The 15,832-nt window shown below is 35.4% G+C and overlaps 2 protein-coding genes across 3 annotated transcripts; both read left to right on the top strand.

Annotated features, from left to right (window-relative positions):
• Positions 1-1,004: 1,004 nt before the first annotated feature.
• LOC148549820 (uncharacterized) lies at positions 1,005-2,313 on the top strand. The gene is made up of 3 exons (XM_021109790.2): positions 1,005-1,373; positions 1,917-2,072; positions 2,146-2,313. Exons 1-3 carry the CDS (start codon positions 1,149-1,151, stop codon positions 2,311-2,313), a joined length of 549 nt encoding a protein of 182 aa, XP_020965449.1. The 5' UTR covers positions 1,005-1,148.
• LOC107614203 (phragmoplastin DRP1E) lies at positions 2,146-4,709 on the top strand. 2 transcript variants are annotated; one of them, XM_021109792.2, is made up of 7 exons: positions 2,146-2,267; positions 2,756-2,806; positions 2,892-2,953; positions 3,372-3,462; positions 3,549-3,613; positions 3,764-3,958; positions 4,341-4,709. In XM_021109792.2, the coding sequence occupies exons 3-7, from the start codon at positions 2,930-2,932 to the stop codon at positions 4,452-4,454; spliced, it is 489 nt and encodes a 162-aa protein (XP_020965451.1). In that variant the 5' UTR covers positions 2,146-2,267; positions 2,756-2,806; positions 2,892-2,929; the 3' UTR covers positions 4,455-4,709. The 2 variants fall into 2 exon arrangements, with proteins under 2 accessions (XP_020965451.1, XP_016171916.1); XM_016316430.3 differs by having other exon boundaries at positions 2,254-2,344.
• The last annotated feature ends 11,123 nt before the right edge of the window (positions 4,710-15,832 follow it).

The raw sequence follows: 15,832 nt of genomic DNA, 5'->3' as shown, positions 1-15,832 counted from the left end.
CATGCCACTAAATTCCACCCTACATAAATATGAAAAAGGTCAAAGATTAATGCGGGATAGGGCTTTTTTATTAAAATAAACAAAGAAAAACCATTAATTCCTCGATTACGCATGCATGAAAATAATTTTAAGAATATACAGCCCCATGTCATACAAATCACCTATGAAATGGGGTTGTCTACCAACTCCGAGGAGCCACCCACAAAATGGAGAGATTGATTGACAAATCTGCGTGAAAGTCTAACTCAACTATGGCATCCACGAGATGGGACATGTCAGTGGCGGTGGCAACGAAATGGGCATTACAGCTGAGGCGACCACGAATTGAGCCAAGCCGTGGCTGGCACAGATCATCTCCATTGCGGCGCCCATGAAATGGCCACAACAATTGCGGCAGCAACGAAATGGTATGGGTTTTTGTTGAAGGCTGCAAGTTTTTAGTAACATGGGCGATGGTAATGGTATGAACGTGGAAGAAAATCTTAATCGGTTAAACGAAGTGCATATTGCCGCGCATTTGATTCATAAGGTTAGTGTCATGTGTGGTTAATTTTGTTATTAGTCTCTATCATTATTTAATATTTGCTAGTGTAAACTTAAGTGTGGTATTCCGGTTTTGATGTTGCAATCCGCACGTGTTCTGACGCCGCATGGCACACTTGTTGATGTTTTCACGTCGGAGCCGGTGGATCCAAGCATGGATCTCAGGCGGCAGAGACTTGAACCATATTTACGACGAGTAGGATTCTATTATGCGTCACTAATAAGGCATTTTGAGTTTGACAATCCGCTGATAAGTGCACTACAAGATTTTTATTTATTTATGGGACTTTTTTTATGGATGTTTTTTAAAACCTCCCCAATATTTTTTATTTGTGGCATAATATAAAACTCCCATTAATTACTACTAGTTAAAATTTAAAAATTTTTAAGTCCAATCATCTAAACAAATGTTTATACTCTAAATTATTATAAGCCCAAATAAATTTCACTCTAAATAAAAACTTGTCCAAACAAATTTAGAATTGAACAAAAAAATTTGAGATCTGAACCCTAGATCTACTCGCCGCATCTCCGCCATTATCACCATTAAGCTCGCTGTAGTGTTCGTGATCAGAGGGAGAGTAAGCTCGCCACTGTCGCCGTTCATGTCCTCGTCATTGCCGCCATCAAGCTTCTATGTCAATGTCGTTGCTCGCCGTCTTCCTCTGATCATTCCGCCGTTGCTCATCGTCGTGTCATTTTTTTCTCACCATCGCCTCCTCTGCTCAGTCCTTTGTCGCAGATCATCGCATCGCCGTCCAGATCTGTCGTTGCTCATCATGGTGTCATTCTTTTCTCGCAGTTGCCTCCTCTGCTTGCCGCCTCCTCTGGTCTCACTATTTTCGTTGTTCTTTGCTTTTAGTGCTGTTTATTTTCGTCTAGTAGCCAAACTTGAGAAATTGAATCTATATACTATGTTTGATTCTGCGTATGACTTGCATTGACTGGTAGTGGTAGGTGATATCTTCGTGCTTAAGCTAATTTGGCAGCTCTTCTCGTTAGGAAAACCTTTTTATTGATTTATTCATTTATGTATATGGAGGACATGGTTATGTTCTTCCTAACAGTAAATTAAATTATAAATTTTATTGAGTAAAGTATTGAATCTTATTTGAAGAAAAGTTGGCATATAATACATAGAGTGGGGAATTTAGTATGCAATTCTTTGTGGTTAATTTTGGTCAAGTGAGAAAAAAAGGATTGGTCTTTGAATTCAGTATAATTTGTTTGAGATATGGTGAACCATGAGTAGAACATGTTTGTGAATTTGCCTTAGTGAATGTAGGTACACTGCTATGACTATCATATAATTATGAAGTGAGCATGTAATAGTTACTCACCGATTTTAACTGAAAATTCATATTACTTGCTAGTGCGGGAAAGGGAGTATGGTGTCACAAACAGTTGAGCTCCTCAAGAATGAGATTCCTCTGGAGCAGGAGTCAGTGGTATTAACCGAAGCCACTGTCAATGGTCTTGTTCTTGTGGACATCATAAATGGATTCTATACTGTTGGTTCTGGAAATCTGGTATTCTTTATTAACTAGTATTCAGATTTGAGACCCTACATGTGTGTTTGTGATTGATTTACTTGCTTTTCAGGCTCCAAGAGAAGCCAATAGGCAGATATCAGGAATGATCAATAAATCAGAAAGGCTAGCAAGATTGTTCTGTGAGAAGAAATTTTCAGTCATGGCTTTCCTGGATTCTCACCACCCTAACAAGTCAGAGGACCCTTATCCTCCTCACTGTATTCAATTCAGAGATTAGCACTTATACGATCTTCTGCAATTAAGAAATTGTAATGCCTTCAGATATAACTATACTCTTTCTACTCCTCTTTGCTGTGACAAAACCAATGTGAAGACCTCCTTATTCAAGAAATTCTTCCGATGAGTCGCTTCATTGTTAACATTTCTTTTTCATGGGAACGTAAATAGATTATAACAATAGCACTTCTTAAAAGCTTTTAAATTTCATTTATTTAATTTGCATCATCGTCTTTTTCCCTTTATTATTTTCTTTTTGTATATTATATTTCTATTCTTTCTTTTGTTATTTATATTTGTATTTAAATTCCTGTAAATTGTTATCATATTGCATAAGCTGGAACTAGTAGTTAAATTGTCATTTGCTATTACATAACTATTCTTTCTGTTCTTTGTTTTTCCCCTAATTAAATTATCCTTTTTTTTCTCTGTTTTTTGGGCAGTTGTCAACCTAACTTTGGTTGATCTACCAGGGTTGACTAAAGTTGTTGTAGGTATGATTTGCATTCAATTGCTTTATACGGTATGATATTTCGCTCCTCTATAGTTTGCAGTCATTGATTACTATGCCATTTACAGAAGGACAGCAGGAGAGTATTGTTCAAGACATTGAAAATATGGTCCGGTCTTACATTGAGAAGGTAAAATGAAATTTTTTTAAGAATGTATATATGTGTGTGTGTGTGTATTTTATATATATATAAAAGACAAAACTGAAAAATATAAAAGGGTACTTCTTCAGTTTGTGTAGATTGTTTTGATAAGGTCATAAAGACTTAGGGAGTCAATGACTTATTTGTAGTATTGCAATGCTTTTATTGTTTCCTCTTATACTGGTGTTGAATTTTAGATTTAGATTTTTGTTTTCGTTTAGCATGCTTTTCTTTCTTATATTTATTATTGCACTGGGTGACAAATTATGAATTCCTTGATTCCAAAAAGACACCTTTATTGTGTTTCTCTCTGCCTCTGGGAACCATTTTATGACTTCATATTGTTGATGAATCATTTAGTCTGCAATTGAGATGCCATTAACCAATATTTAATGCGTTTTGACAGCCTAATTGTATTATACTGGCAATATCTCTGGCCAATCAAGACATAGCAACTTCTGATGCTATTAAAATTGCAAGGGAAGTGGAGCCATCAGGTACTTACATGGAGTAATTGTTTGTTCCTTTTGCTTGAAGCCCTGACATCTGTTTTTCACTAATTTCCTATCTGCAACCTGTCCAGGTGAGAGAACATTTGGAGTGTTGACAAAGCTGGATTTAATGGACAAAAGAACTAATGCATTGGATGTAATCTCTCTCTCTCTCTCTCTGTGTGTGTGTGTGTGCACGTGCATGCAGCTGAATATATCCTTTTGAAATTCTTGGAAGTTTGAAAATTGAACCTGTGAGACTAATCTTATAATTTACTCTGTGATGTTACCCTTTTATTGCATCAAGGTCCTTGAAGGAAGATCCTATCGTCTGCAACATCCTTGGGTTGGTATAGTAAATCGATCCCAAGCTGATATCAATAGAAACGTTGATATGATTTTTTCTAGGCGCAAGGAGCGAGAGTATTTTGCCACCAGTCCTGAGTACGGGCACTTGGCAAATAAAATGGGTTCAGAATACCTTGCAAAACTTCTCTCTCAGGTTTGGTCTCTGGTAGCTGCTATTTCTCATTCTCTTAAAGAGATAGAGCCAGCATAATTATGTTAGATTTTTTTTACAGTACTTGGAATCGGTAATTAGGGCACAGATACCTAGTATTATACCTAGTATTTTTTTTCACTTACATTTGGCTTAATTTAACAAATTAAATCTATATAAGGTTAGTATTTTGTGTATGAATCTTATCATAGTATTTATTTACACTACATTTATGTTTCATTTACATTTTTGCTTCATTCTGAAAATTGGATTTATTTTCCAAAGTGGGATGCAACTAAGTTCTATTTTTCTGATATAACAATTAGTATTTATGTGCATGTTGGTAAATACAATAATCTCTATCGTCTTCCAATTTAACATGTAGGTTACAGCTCTATCAAAAATAGCTCAGAGTACTCAAAATGTTGATCCAAATGCTGTTGCTGTTTCTCAAACAGCTTCAATTATATGGGAAACAAGTAGTTCATTTGAGGTTTAGTTACTGTAAAATTCTTTGTAGTTTCATTGAGCTTTCATATTAGGTATAAAACTGCCTTGTTTTTTGTGGATATTATTATAAGTTAGTGGAAAACAAACCTGCTTCAATTGCTCAATTTTTTAAGGGCACTCCCAATCTGGATAAGATTGTAACTCTCATGTAGTGCAATTTAATTCTAGATTCATGTTTGTTCTTGTAATATATACCTCTTGGTTGTATTGGGGTAAAATAACTATGAATGGAAGCTCTTTGGAATTGATCTATGTGTATTTTGATCCGTGCAAAACTCACCATTAGTGTTGAATTTTGATAGAAAATTTTATAATTGATAAGTAGCTAATTAATGAGATGAGAGTATGTAAATGAGATGAGATTAATGAATGATTTAAAATTAAAAATAAATAAATAATTACAGGTTTGTGGAGGTTTGAAAATCTCACAAAATAGTTAATTTTGTTAAAATAAAAAATCAATTTGTGGAGGTTTTAAACTGCCACAAAAGTGATTTAAAACTGTCACAAAAATTCAATATAAAACTCCCACTAAACACACACAAAACCTCCACTAAATAGATTGTGGAGGTTTTTAAAAACTCCCACAAAAGACCTCGTGGCACCTCAAATTTTGGGGGTTTTGGAAACCTCCACAAATCATTTGGTGGGGGTTATAAACCTCCACAAATAAGAAAAAAAACTGCCACAAATAAACAAAAATCTTGTAGTGGTGCATTTGTTGAACGATGGTGACTCGAGACGCACACATTTCATCTCCCGTGGGGTGAGTGTACCATAACACTAGAGGATATGGCTATGTAGTTAGGGTTACCCATTGATGGCAAGCCTGTTAGTGGTACTCTAAGGTCATGGAACAAGTTTCACCAGAGAGATATATGGCAATGGTGCGAAGAGCTACTTGGTGATTTTCCACCCGGACATGTAGGGACAGCGAAGTACAACATAAGGCTGAAACTCACCAAGTAGCTCTTCGCACCAAGTAGCTACATGTCCTGGTGGAAAATCAACAAGTAGCTCTTCGCACCATTGCCATATATCTCTCTGGTGAAACTTGCTCCATGACCTTAGAGTACCACTAACAGGCTCGCCATCAATGGGTAACCCTAACTGCATAGCCACATCCTCTAGTGTTATGGTACACACCCCACGGGAGATGAAATGTGTGCGTCTCGGGTCGCCATCGTTCAACAAATGCACTTATCAGCGGATTGTCAAACTCAAAACGCCTTATTAATGACGCATAATAGAATCCTACTCGTCGTAAATATGGTTCAAGTCTCTGCCGTCTGAGATCCATGCTTGGATCCACCGGCTCCGACGTGAAAACATCAACAAGTGTGTCATGCAGCGTTAGAACACGTGCGGATTGCAACATCGAAATCGGAATACCACACTTAAGTTTACGCTAGCAAATATTAAATAATAATAGAGACTAATAACAAAATTAACCACACATGACACTAACCTTATGAATCAAATGCACGGCAATATGTACTTTGTCTAACCGATTAAGATTTTCTTCCACGTTCATACCGCTACCATCGCCCATGTTACACTTTTATATTCAAACCATAGTACAAAAATATTAGCCAAAACTCACTTTTTTTTCCCTCTTTTCCACGGTTTACAATTCTTAACTCTCTCTTCCACTATTTTTCAATGCATGAAGCACTTGGTCCCTTACCCCGTCTGCCCTTTATATACACACCAATTCATCAACCCCAATCTTACCACCCCATGCACCCAATGCATGCATGTACGGTACTGATGCACTATAAACTTGCAGCCTTCAACAAAAACCTATATACCATTTCGTTGCTGCCGCCATTGTTGTGGCCATTTCGTGGACGCCGCAATTGAGATGATCCATTTCGCGTGTGTCAGCCACGCCTTGACTCAATTCGTGGTCGCCTCAGCTGTAATGTCCATTTCGCTGCCGCCGCCACTGACATGTCCCATTTTGTGGATGTCATAGTTGAGTTGGACTTCCACGCAGATTTGTCGGTTATCTCTCCATTTCATGGGTGGCTCCTCGAAGTTGTAGGCAAATCCATTTCGTGGGTGATTTGCATGACATGGACTGCGTATTCTTGAAATTATGGGAGAGCACACCAACAATTGGACAAGTAATTAGTTGAGTCCATAATACTCTAGTTTTAATACATACAAATATAGCTTATTTAAAAAATATCCTGACTTGCACTTTCTTCGCATACTCATCTTTACAAGAAGCTGAAGATGGTGGTGTATAACAGCGTATATACATTCTTTCTGATTTAAATTCATGCTGATATTTGATGAATACTGAAATATCTCCATTGTATTTCGTTACAGCTACAATACCATGATAGGTTTGATCTTTATATCTATTTGGCTCGAAGTTGTATATATTAAATTAAAATTTTGATATGCAAATAATTTTTAATTTTTTAAAAATACTTTTAGTCAAAATATATACATGTTGATATGCAAAAATTAAAGTGAAAAAGAACAAAAAGCAGTTATCAAAATACAAAAGTCTTTGTTATGATTCATGTAAATTTTAAATTTTTCTTTTATTTTTAAATAATTGTTAAATAATTTTTATGAATACTAAAAATAATTTTAATAAAATATGTTTTATTGTCATTAATTATAAAAGAAGGGTGTTCAAAGTTATATATTTTGATATTTATTGCCAAGGAAATGTGTTTAATTGTTTTTAAAGAAAATACATGTTATATATTTTCTTATTTTTTCCTTATAATAAATTTCTTATTCTTTTGATGGACAACACTTGGAATTCAAAATGCAGTTTCAATACATTAATCAATGGAAGAGCTTAGTGGCATCAAATAATGGAGAGAGGCATGAGGATATAATCATTGTAGCAGGGATGAAAGAAGTGATATGTGGAGTCTCATTCTCAAAGCTAAGGAAGGAGTGGGTGCAAAAAGTATTAAACAAGAAAAGTTAAGAGGAATAGGGATGGAGGGATATAACAAAGGGAAGCACAAAATGGATGAGATTGACGGAAAAAGAGGGGTTGCAGCCACAATATGCAAGGAGTTATTTTATTATTTAATATTTTGTCAGGTGTTTTAAGTTTTGTTGATTGGTATGAGGATTACTTTTCGTGTGTCCTAGTTGTTGGGTTTTAGGATATTCGTTTTGGAGAAAGTTTAGAGGACTTCTATTGAAATTTCAGTATTTAATCATAAAAAAATGATTAATTTTACATCATTAGATATCATCTTACATCATTAAAAATATTTATGATGATTAATTAATATTGTCTTCTAACATTTCTTTTTTTTTGTGTGTGATTTTGTTTTATTTATGATTTTTTATTATTCTTGATGGGGACACCGAAGGAAGTGATTGATAAATCATACACATTATCTCTCTTATTTTGGATCGAGTTTATACCAACAAAAAAATAGATAATATATTGTAAAAATAATATTTTTTAAAAAGATTACACAAATCTATAAATTTATTGTTTGTAAATAATAAATATTAAATAGTAAATAAGACACATAAATTCATTGTTTGTATATATTAAATATTAAATAGTAAATATTAAATAAAGTAATCTCCCTCTAATATAAAATAAGACATAAATATTTCTCTAAATAGTAAATACATGAATGAATGTCACCAATTTTGATCATAGCATAACCATAACATGGCCACTTATCTTTTAATTTTTGTATACCAATTCAAAGATGCGCCCAAAAGTAAAAGTGACAAATTAAACTACACAAAGCTGTGGAAACAAAACAGGTATAACTGTATAAGAATAAAAAGCAGATTAATTAATTTTAACTGCTAAAGTTATATTTTTGTTGGTAGATAATTTAGAATATGTTAATAAGTTACTTAAATTTTAGTATGGATTCGATCGATCATTTAAGAGAGAATCAACTATTTTATTAAAAAAATATATTTTTCTAAAAGTAATTTTATAATATAATATCAAAATTTTTATGGTGTAAAAATTTAAAATTTAATTTTTGTTAAATTAAAAAAGAAAAGAAAGAAAAGAAACCCAAGAAAATGTTGCTATTTGTGTCAACTTTGGCAAATCGGATAAAGCTTCAAATGCCTCAATGAAATGCCAAGCATATGCACGAGTATAAATGACTAAGAAAAGAGAACAAAATCCCTTGAATATGATGAAAGTATATTTGGATATCCAAATAAATTAATTTTTTAATAAATTTTAAAAATCAAGAGTACAATTATTATGAGTAAAAAACAAAATGATGCTATTTTAAAATCCATTATAAACCTGAAATAGGTTGATGAGTTTGGAAAACTCTAAATTAAATTAATGATGATCAAACATTATTAATAGCAAAATTATTAATCTAATTTTGATTGATATATTAATTAAATTAATTTTGCTGTGCAGGTTTTTAATTGGGCCGAAAATAAAATATAAATGATTACAAGCCCAAGTGTGAATTTTTGCTTAGCATTGATTCAAATATTAATCAATGAAGTTTGGCTTAATTATTGTTCTTGTGTTGGGCCAAACTTAATGCTTGTGGTTACAAGCCCAATTATAAATCTTTGCTAAGTGATCCAATACTTAGCCTGAATCAAAATATTATGGGGCCAAAATCAATGTTGTTACTACCAAGCCCAATTTTAATTTTGATGAATGATTCCATTGCTTGATCCGAAACAAAATTTATCAGGAAAGAAAATGTTACCATTGCCTCACACCTTCAACGGATTTCATTTCTCTCTTTGATGGATTTCAAATTTAATTTAAGCATTGGAAACATAAGTAAGTGAGAGAAGATTGATTTGATTGCTATGATAGCTATGTACGCCTCTCAGCAAAGGGAAGTAAAAGCAACCTTTACTTGTGTAATATGTTTATTACATTGAATTGCTTTTTCCAAGTTGTTTATTCTCTCTCATATTTTTCTTCTCTTCGGACATTAACCAGGAAATAATGAAAGCCATGGTAGCTACACCTACTCACCGAAAAGAAGATAGAGCTCGTCTCAAGACCATCATGAAGATGGCAAGAAAACATACTAAAATAAAAATGAGCTGTGGCTGAGATTTTCACCAAATATAGTTAGATTTGGTGAGGTAATCTTGAGCTCTTCATGCTCAAAAAGGAAGAAGAAGATTCGGCCAGTAAGGAGGAGATTCTTGGAGGCATGGCTTGTCTTTGATTCTGCTCAACCACCACAGGAAGTAGCTAGAGTGGCGAAGTGATGGTAGAAGCAGAGATTGAAGCAGATGAAGTCATCATCATTATGAAGCATCAATGGCCAGAAATCCATCTTGGAGAGCAAGCCAAGGATGGAGAGCTCGGATTGATGAAGAGTGATGATCAAGAAAGGACTAGAGGTAATTGCATGTTGGGTTTTGCATGGTTATCTCTTCTCTCTCTATGTGGCCGAACCGGTTCTGTTTCTTGAAGGAAGAAGAAGTTGGCTTGGTTTTTGGCTTCAATAGTGGAGGCTTCCCTCTTCTATAAAAAGAGAGAACAGCCACTGTTTGAAGCAAGGAGAAAGTTTGAGAGTGCAAGGCACAGAATTCTCAGAGCTACCTGAGCTAACAGTTTTCTCTTCTCCTTCAATGTATTCTGTTTAAGTATTTTTCTGTTTAATTTGTCATGTCTTGAGTCTCATGGAAAAAGGCAAACAGTAAGGTTTGTATGAAAAAGGCAGAGAGTGCAAAATTAAAAGAAAAAGCCATAGATGTCTTAGAGTTCCTTTGTTCATCTATGTTGTGTTTCATGATTCTGTGGGAATCCCCTTGTAAGTTGGGTTAGCACTTTACAGTTTGTAATCAGATTGATTATAGTAAAATTTTATCATGTTTGTGATGGAGACTGGATGTAGGCTGCACTGTACTTAGCAGCTGAACCAGGATATATCTGGGTGTAATCTTCTTCTCTTCTCTACTCCATTTCTGTTTCTACTGCACAGGAGCAAAATCCAAAAATATCTCGTGCCAAGTGACGAGACAAAAAGAAAAGTCTCGTGGCTAGGGATGAGACAAAAGACAAAGTCTCGTGTGAAGTGATGAGCTAAAAACAGAAAAGTTTCCTCTAAGTCCAGCAAGTGTTAGCAAGCAAAAAGGGGGCTAAGATTCAACCTCCCTTCTCTTAGCCACTGAAACCATCAATTGGTATCAGAGCTTGGTCTCAAAGAGATCAAGCTTTGCAGCTTGGAGAAAAGATCCTTATGGCAGAAAACAGTGGCGCAAATGTGGTGTCCTATAATCTGACTGAAGGTCAATCGAGCAACAGACCTCCTCTTTTCAATGGGAAAAATTATACCTATTGGAAGGAGATGATGAAGATATTTGTACAAGCAGTGGATTACAGACTTTGGAAGATTATCCTGGAAGGGCCCCAATTTCCAACTACCACAAATGCTGAAGGAGTAGTCTCCCTCAAACCGGAAGCAAGATGGACCAAAGAAGATAGGAAGAAGGTAGAGTTAAATGCCAACGCAATAAACCTGCTCAACTGTGCTATCAGCTTTGAGGAGTACCGACGGGTATCACGATGCACAACGGCAAAGGAAATCTGGGACAAGCTACAAATCACTCATGAAGGAACCACCATTGTAAAGAAGACTCGGACAGACATGTTGAACAGAGAATATGAAATGTTTGCAATGAAGGAAGGAGAGTCCATTGATGAACTGTTTGAACGGTTCAACGCCATCATTGTTGGCTTAGATGCTCTGGGAATTACACATTCTGAATCTGTGCTAGTGAGAAGAGTGTTGAGATGTCTTACAAAAGAGTGGGAAACAAAAGCTTTAATTATTTCTGAGAGCAGTAGCTTAGATTCCATGACACTTGATGATTTGAGAGGAAATCTTCTTGCTTTTGAAAACACCTATTTGAAAAAAGATTCAAAAAAGAAAGGAATTGCTTTTTCTTCTATGACTAACCCTCTGGATGATGAATCCAGCGATAACTCTTCTGAAAATGAGTTTGTGTTGTTTGCAAAAAAATTCAGGAAAATGGTGAAGCTCAAAGGCAAAGGCAGCAGCTCAAGGAAGATGAAGAAAGACCTTAGCAAATTAACCTGTTACAATTGCAAGGAAATGGGGCATTTCAGATCTGACTGTCCCAAGTTAAAGAAGGAGGAGAAGCCGAAAAAGGGAAAGAAGAAGTGACTGATGGCCTCATGGGAAGATTTGGAAAATGACTTAGATGATGATGATGAAGAATCGGAGACCAAGTCACAACCGTGTCTCATGGCAGATCATGTAAATCAGGTAGTCTTTCATAACCCTAACACTGAAGATCTTCATCTTATGATAGACCACCTTTCTGAAAAAATAAGATGTTTTCTGTTGGAAAATCAAGAACTTGAACAACAAATCACCATTCTTAAAGCTGAAAACAGTTTTCTAAAAGAGAAAGTGAGAGAGGCCAAAACTGCTTGTGATCTTGTTGAAGAAAATAAGCAGTTAAGAGCCCAAATTAGAAGCTGTGAAAGTGACCATTCTGTCCTTGCATATGTAGACTGTTTTAAAAGAAATGAAGAGTTGCTTAAAGAGGTTAAAAGGCTTAAAGAAGACTTAGCCAAGTTTACACAAAGTTCTGAAAATCTTAATCAAATTTTGGCTAGTCAAAAACCTCTTTATGATAAAGCTGTGTTGGGGTTTTATAAATCTGAAAAATATCATTTTGAAAACATTGCTTCATCTTCAAATGATACAAGGTATCAAGACCCAACCTACTTTAACAAAACAGCAACTCCAAGATTTTGTAGGCTATGCAATCGAAATGGACACTTTCCTATTCAATGTTTCTTTGGTGAAAGAATGATTGGTGATAAAGTTTGTAAAGTTGTTTTTTATTACAATGGTTTAGGACATAGAAGATGGTTTAACGTAAAAGGATCCAAAAAGATTTGGATACCTAAGGTCTCTTAAGCTTGTTTTGTAGGTGTGCCTAGCATCCAAAAGGAAGGAGAATATGTGGTATATGGACAACAGATGTTCTAGGCATATGACCGGAAAGACAACCTTCTTCATAAAGCTTGATGAGTATGATGGAGGACTTGTCACTTTTGGTGATGATGCAAAAGGAAAAATAGTGGCTGTTGAAAAAGTTGGTAAAAATTTTTCATCTTGTATAAACGATGTTCTTCTTGTAAATGGTTTGAAACATAACTTACTTAGTATTAGTCAATTGGTGATTTAGGTTTTGATGTTATTTTTAAGAAGTTTGTTTGTTTGGTTGTTTGCGAGAAAACTGGGGATATTTTATTTGAAGCCAAAAGATGCAACAATGTGTATGAATTAACTCTTGAGGATTTAAAGGAACAAAATGTAATATGTTTTACATCTTTTGAATCTGAAAAATGGCTTTGGCATAGAAAGTTGGGACATGCTAGCATGTACCAAATTTCTAAGCTAGTCAAAAGGAAATTGGTTAAAGGTATTCCAAACATCAAGTTTGATAAGGATCTTACTTGTGATGCTTTTCAATTGGGCAAACAAGTAAAATCCTCTTTTAAATCAAAAGATGAAATCTCAACCAAAAGGCCATTGGAGATGTTAAATATTGATCTTTTTGGTCCTACTAGAACTCAAAGTTTAGGAGGTAAACACTATGGCCTTGTGGTGGTAGATGATTACTCTAGATTTGGTTGGGTACTTTTTCTTGCTCATAAAAATGATGATTTTCATGCCTTTTCCACTCTTTGCAAGAAAATTCAAAACGAAAAGGATTTGAAAATTGCCCATTTGAGAAGTGATCATGGAAGAGAATTTGAAAATCAAGATTTTGAAAAATTCTGTGATGACTTAGGAATTTCTCATAATTTTTCATGTCCTAGAACCCCCCAACAAAATGGGGTGGTTGAAAGAAGGAATAGAAGCCTTCAAGAAATGACTAGGGCTATGCTATGTGAGAATGAAATTCCTAAATTTTTGTGGGCTGAAGCTGTGAACACAGCATGTTATATTTTGAATAGAACAATCATTAGAAAAGGGTTAAAGAAAACCCCTTATGAGCTATGGAAAGGAACCCCCCAAATCTTAAGTACTTTCATGTTTTTAGATGCAAATATTTTGTGCTTAATAATAAAGAAAATCTTGGAAAGTTTGATCCAAAATCCTATGAAGGAATGTTTGTTGGATATTCCACCACAAGCAAGGCCTATAGAATTTATCTCAAGGAGCATAGGACTATAGAGGAATCCATACATGTTACTTTTTGTGATTCTAACTTAATTCCCAGTACTGTGATAGATAATGATTCAGATGATGAAGAAGCTGGAACAAGCAAAGAAAATCCCAAATCTATTCAGAATGAAGAATCTGCCAGTCCAGTTTTGTCTCGTCAGAATGGAGGAGACATTTCCATTTTGTCTCCTAAGCAGGCACGAGCAACTGAAACAGTGAGACCACCAGAAGTTCATCAAAGCTCTACACCTGCCCGAAAGCCTAGAGAATGGAAGTCCATGAGGGGTTATCCTCATGACTTCATCATTGGTGATCCCTCTCAAGGAGTAACAACAAGATCATCCACCAAAAGGCAAACCGAACCTAGCAATCTTGCTCTCTTGTCACAAATAGAGCCCAACAATGTCAAACAAGCTCTTGAGGACCCATCATGGGTTAAAGCAATGCAAGAAGAGCTTGCTCAATTTGACAAGAATAAGGTTTGGACACTAGTACCTCATCTGGATGGTAAGAAAGTTACCGGTACTAAGTGGGTATTCAAAAATAAACTTGGTGAGGATGGACAAGTTGTTCGTAACAAGGCTAGATTAGTGGCCCAAGGTTATGATCAAGAAGAGGGTATAGATTTTGATGAGTCTTTTGCTCCGGTAGCTAGAATGGAAGCAATTCGGTTGCTTCTTGCCTATGCCGCCCACAAAGGTTTCAAAATGTTTCAAATGGATGTTAAATGTGCTTACCTTAATGGCTTTATTGATAGAGATGTGTATGTGGCACAACCCCCCGGTTTTGAGCATAAAGAATTTCCAAATCATGTTTTCAAACTAACTAAGGCCCTTTATGGTCTTAGACAAGCTCCAAGAGCTTGGTATGAAAGGCTAAGTGCCTTCTTGTTGGAAAATCAATTTCAAAGGGGTACCACCGACACTACTTTATTTATTAAAGCATCTAATGATGATATACTCCTTGTTCAAGTTTATGTTGATGACATTGTATTTGGATCGGCCAACATTTCCTTATGTGAAGAGTTTGGAAAACTCATGACTAGTGAGTTTGAGATGAGTTTAATGGGAGAGCTTACTTTCTTTCTTGGCCTCCAAATTAAACAAACTCCTAGTGGCACTTTTATTTACCAAGGAAAGTATGCTAAAGAGTTTATCAAAAAGTTTGTCCTAGAAAATTCCAAATCAATGGGAACTCCAATGCATCCTAATACAAAACTTGAAAAGGATGATGATGGCCAAGATGTGGATGAAACAAGGTATAGAGGAACGATAGGTTCACTTATGTATCTTACCTCCTCTAGACCGAACATTGTCCAAAGTGTGGGTGTATGTTCAAGGTTTCAATCTCACCCAAAAGAATCCCATCTTACGACCGTTAAACGCATTATTAGATACATTAAGGGAACTTGTAATTATGGGCTATGGTATCCTAAATCTGATGACTTTTGTGCAGTAGGGTTTTGTGATGCAGATTATGCAGGAGATAGAGTGGATAGAAGGAGCACCTCCGGCATGTGTTGCTTCCTTGGAAGCTCACTCAACATGTGGTCAAGCAAGAAACAAGCCACAGTGGCTCTATCTACAGCTGAAGCTGAATATATTTCCGCATCTGCATGTTGTTCACAATTAATTTGGTTAAAAACACAATTGGAAGATTACAATTTAAAAATCAATAGTATACCCTTATTTTATGATAATATGAGTGCTATAAACATTTCAAAAAATCCGGTTCTGCACTCAAGAACCAAGCACATTGAGATAAAATATCATTTTATTAGGGAACATGTGCAAAAGGGTACTATTGATATTCAATTTGTAAAATCTGAAGACCAAATTGCTGATATTTTTACAAAATCCCTCTGTGAAGACAGATTCTGTGCCCTGAGAAAAAGTTTGGGAATGTTTGATTTAAGTTTCATTGATAAATTGTGAAAAGTTGATTCTGTTCAGTTTTGTCTCGTAGGTTTGGACGAGATAAAATTAGAAGCGTTGGAAGGGCTGTGATCAAGGGGGAGACAGTGTCTAAAGTGAATTCTCATGGGTCCCACCAAATTTTCTTGACCCCACTTTGCCGTTATGTTAGTTATCTCTCTATGCAAATAAGAATCCTCTTCCTTGTGTCATCATATCTTTTTGGAAGTGGTTATTGTCAAATCAAATCCCTCTCTCCATCTAATCCCTTGATTTAAGGCAAC

The sequence above is a fragment of the Arachis ipaensis genome, chromosome B8 (genome assembly GCF_059453495.1).
Source record: "Arachis ipaensis isolate K30076 ecotype BB chromosome B8, ASM5945349v1, whole genome shotgun sequence".
Lineage (NCBI taxonomy): Eukaryota > Viridiplantae > Streptophyta > Magnoliopsida > Fabales > Fabaceae > Arachis > Arachis ipaensis.
The sequence above is the reverse complement of the archived record's forward strand: the minus strand, read 5'-3'. Positions and strand labels throughout refer to the sequence as shown.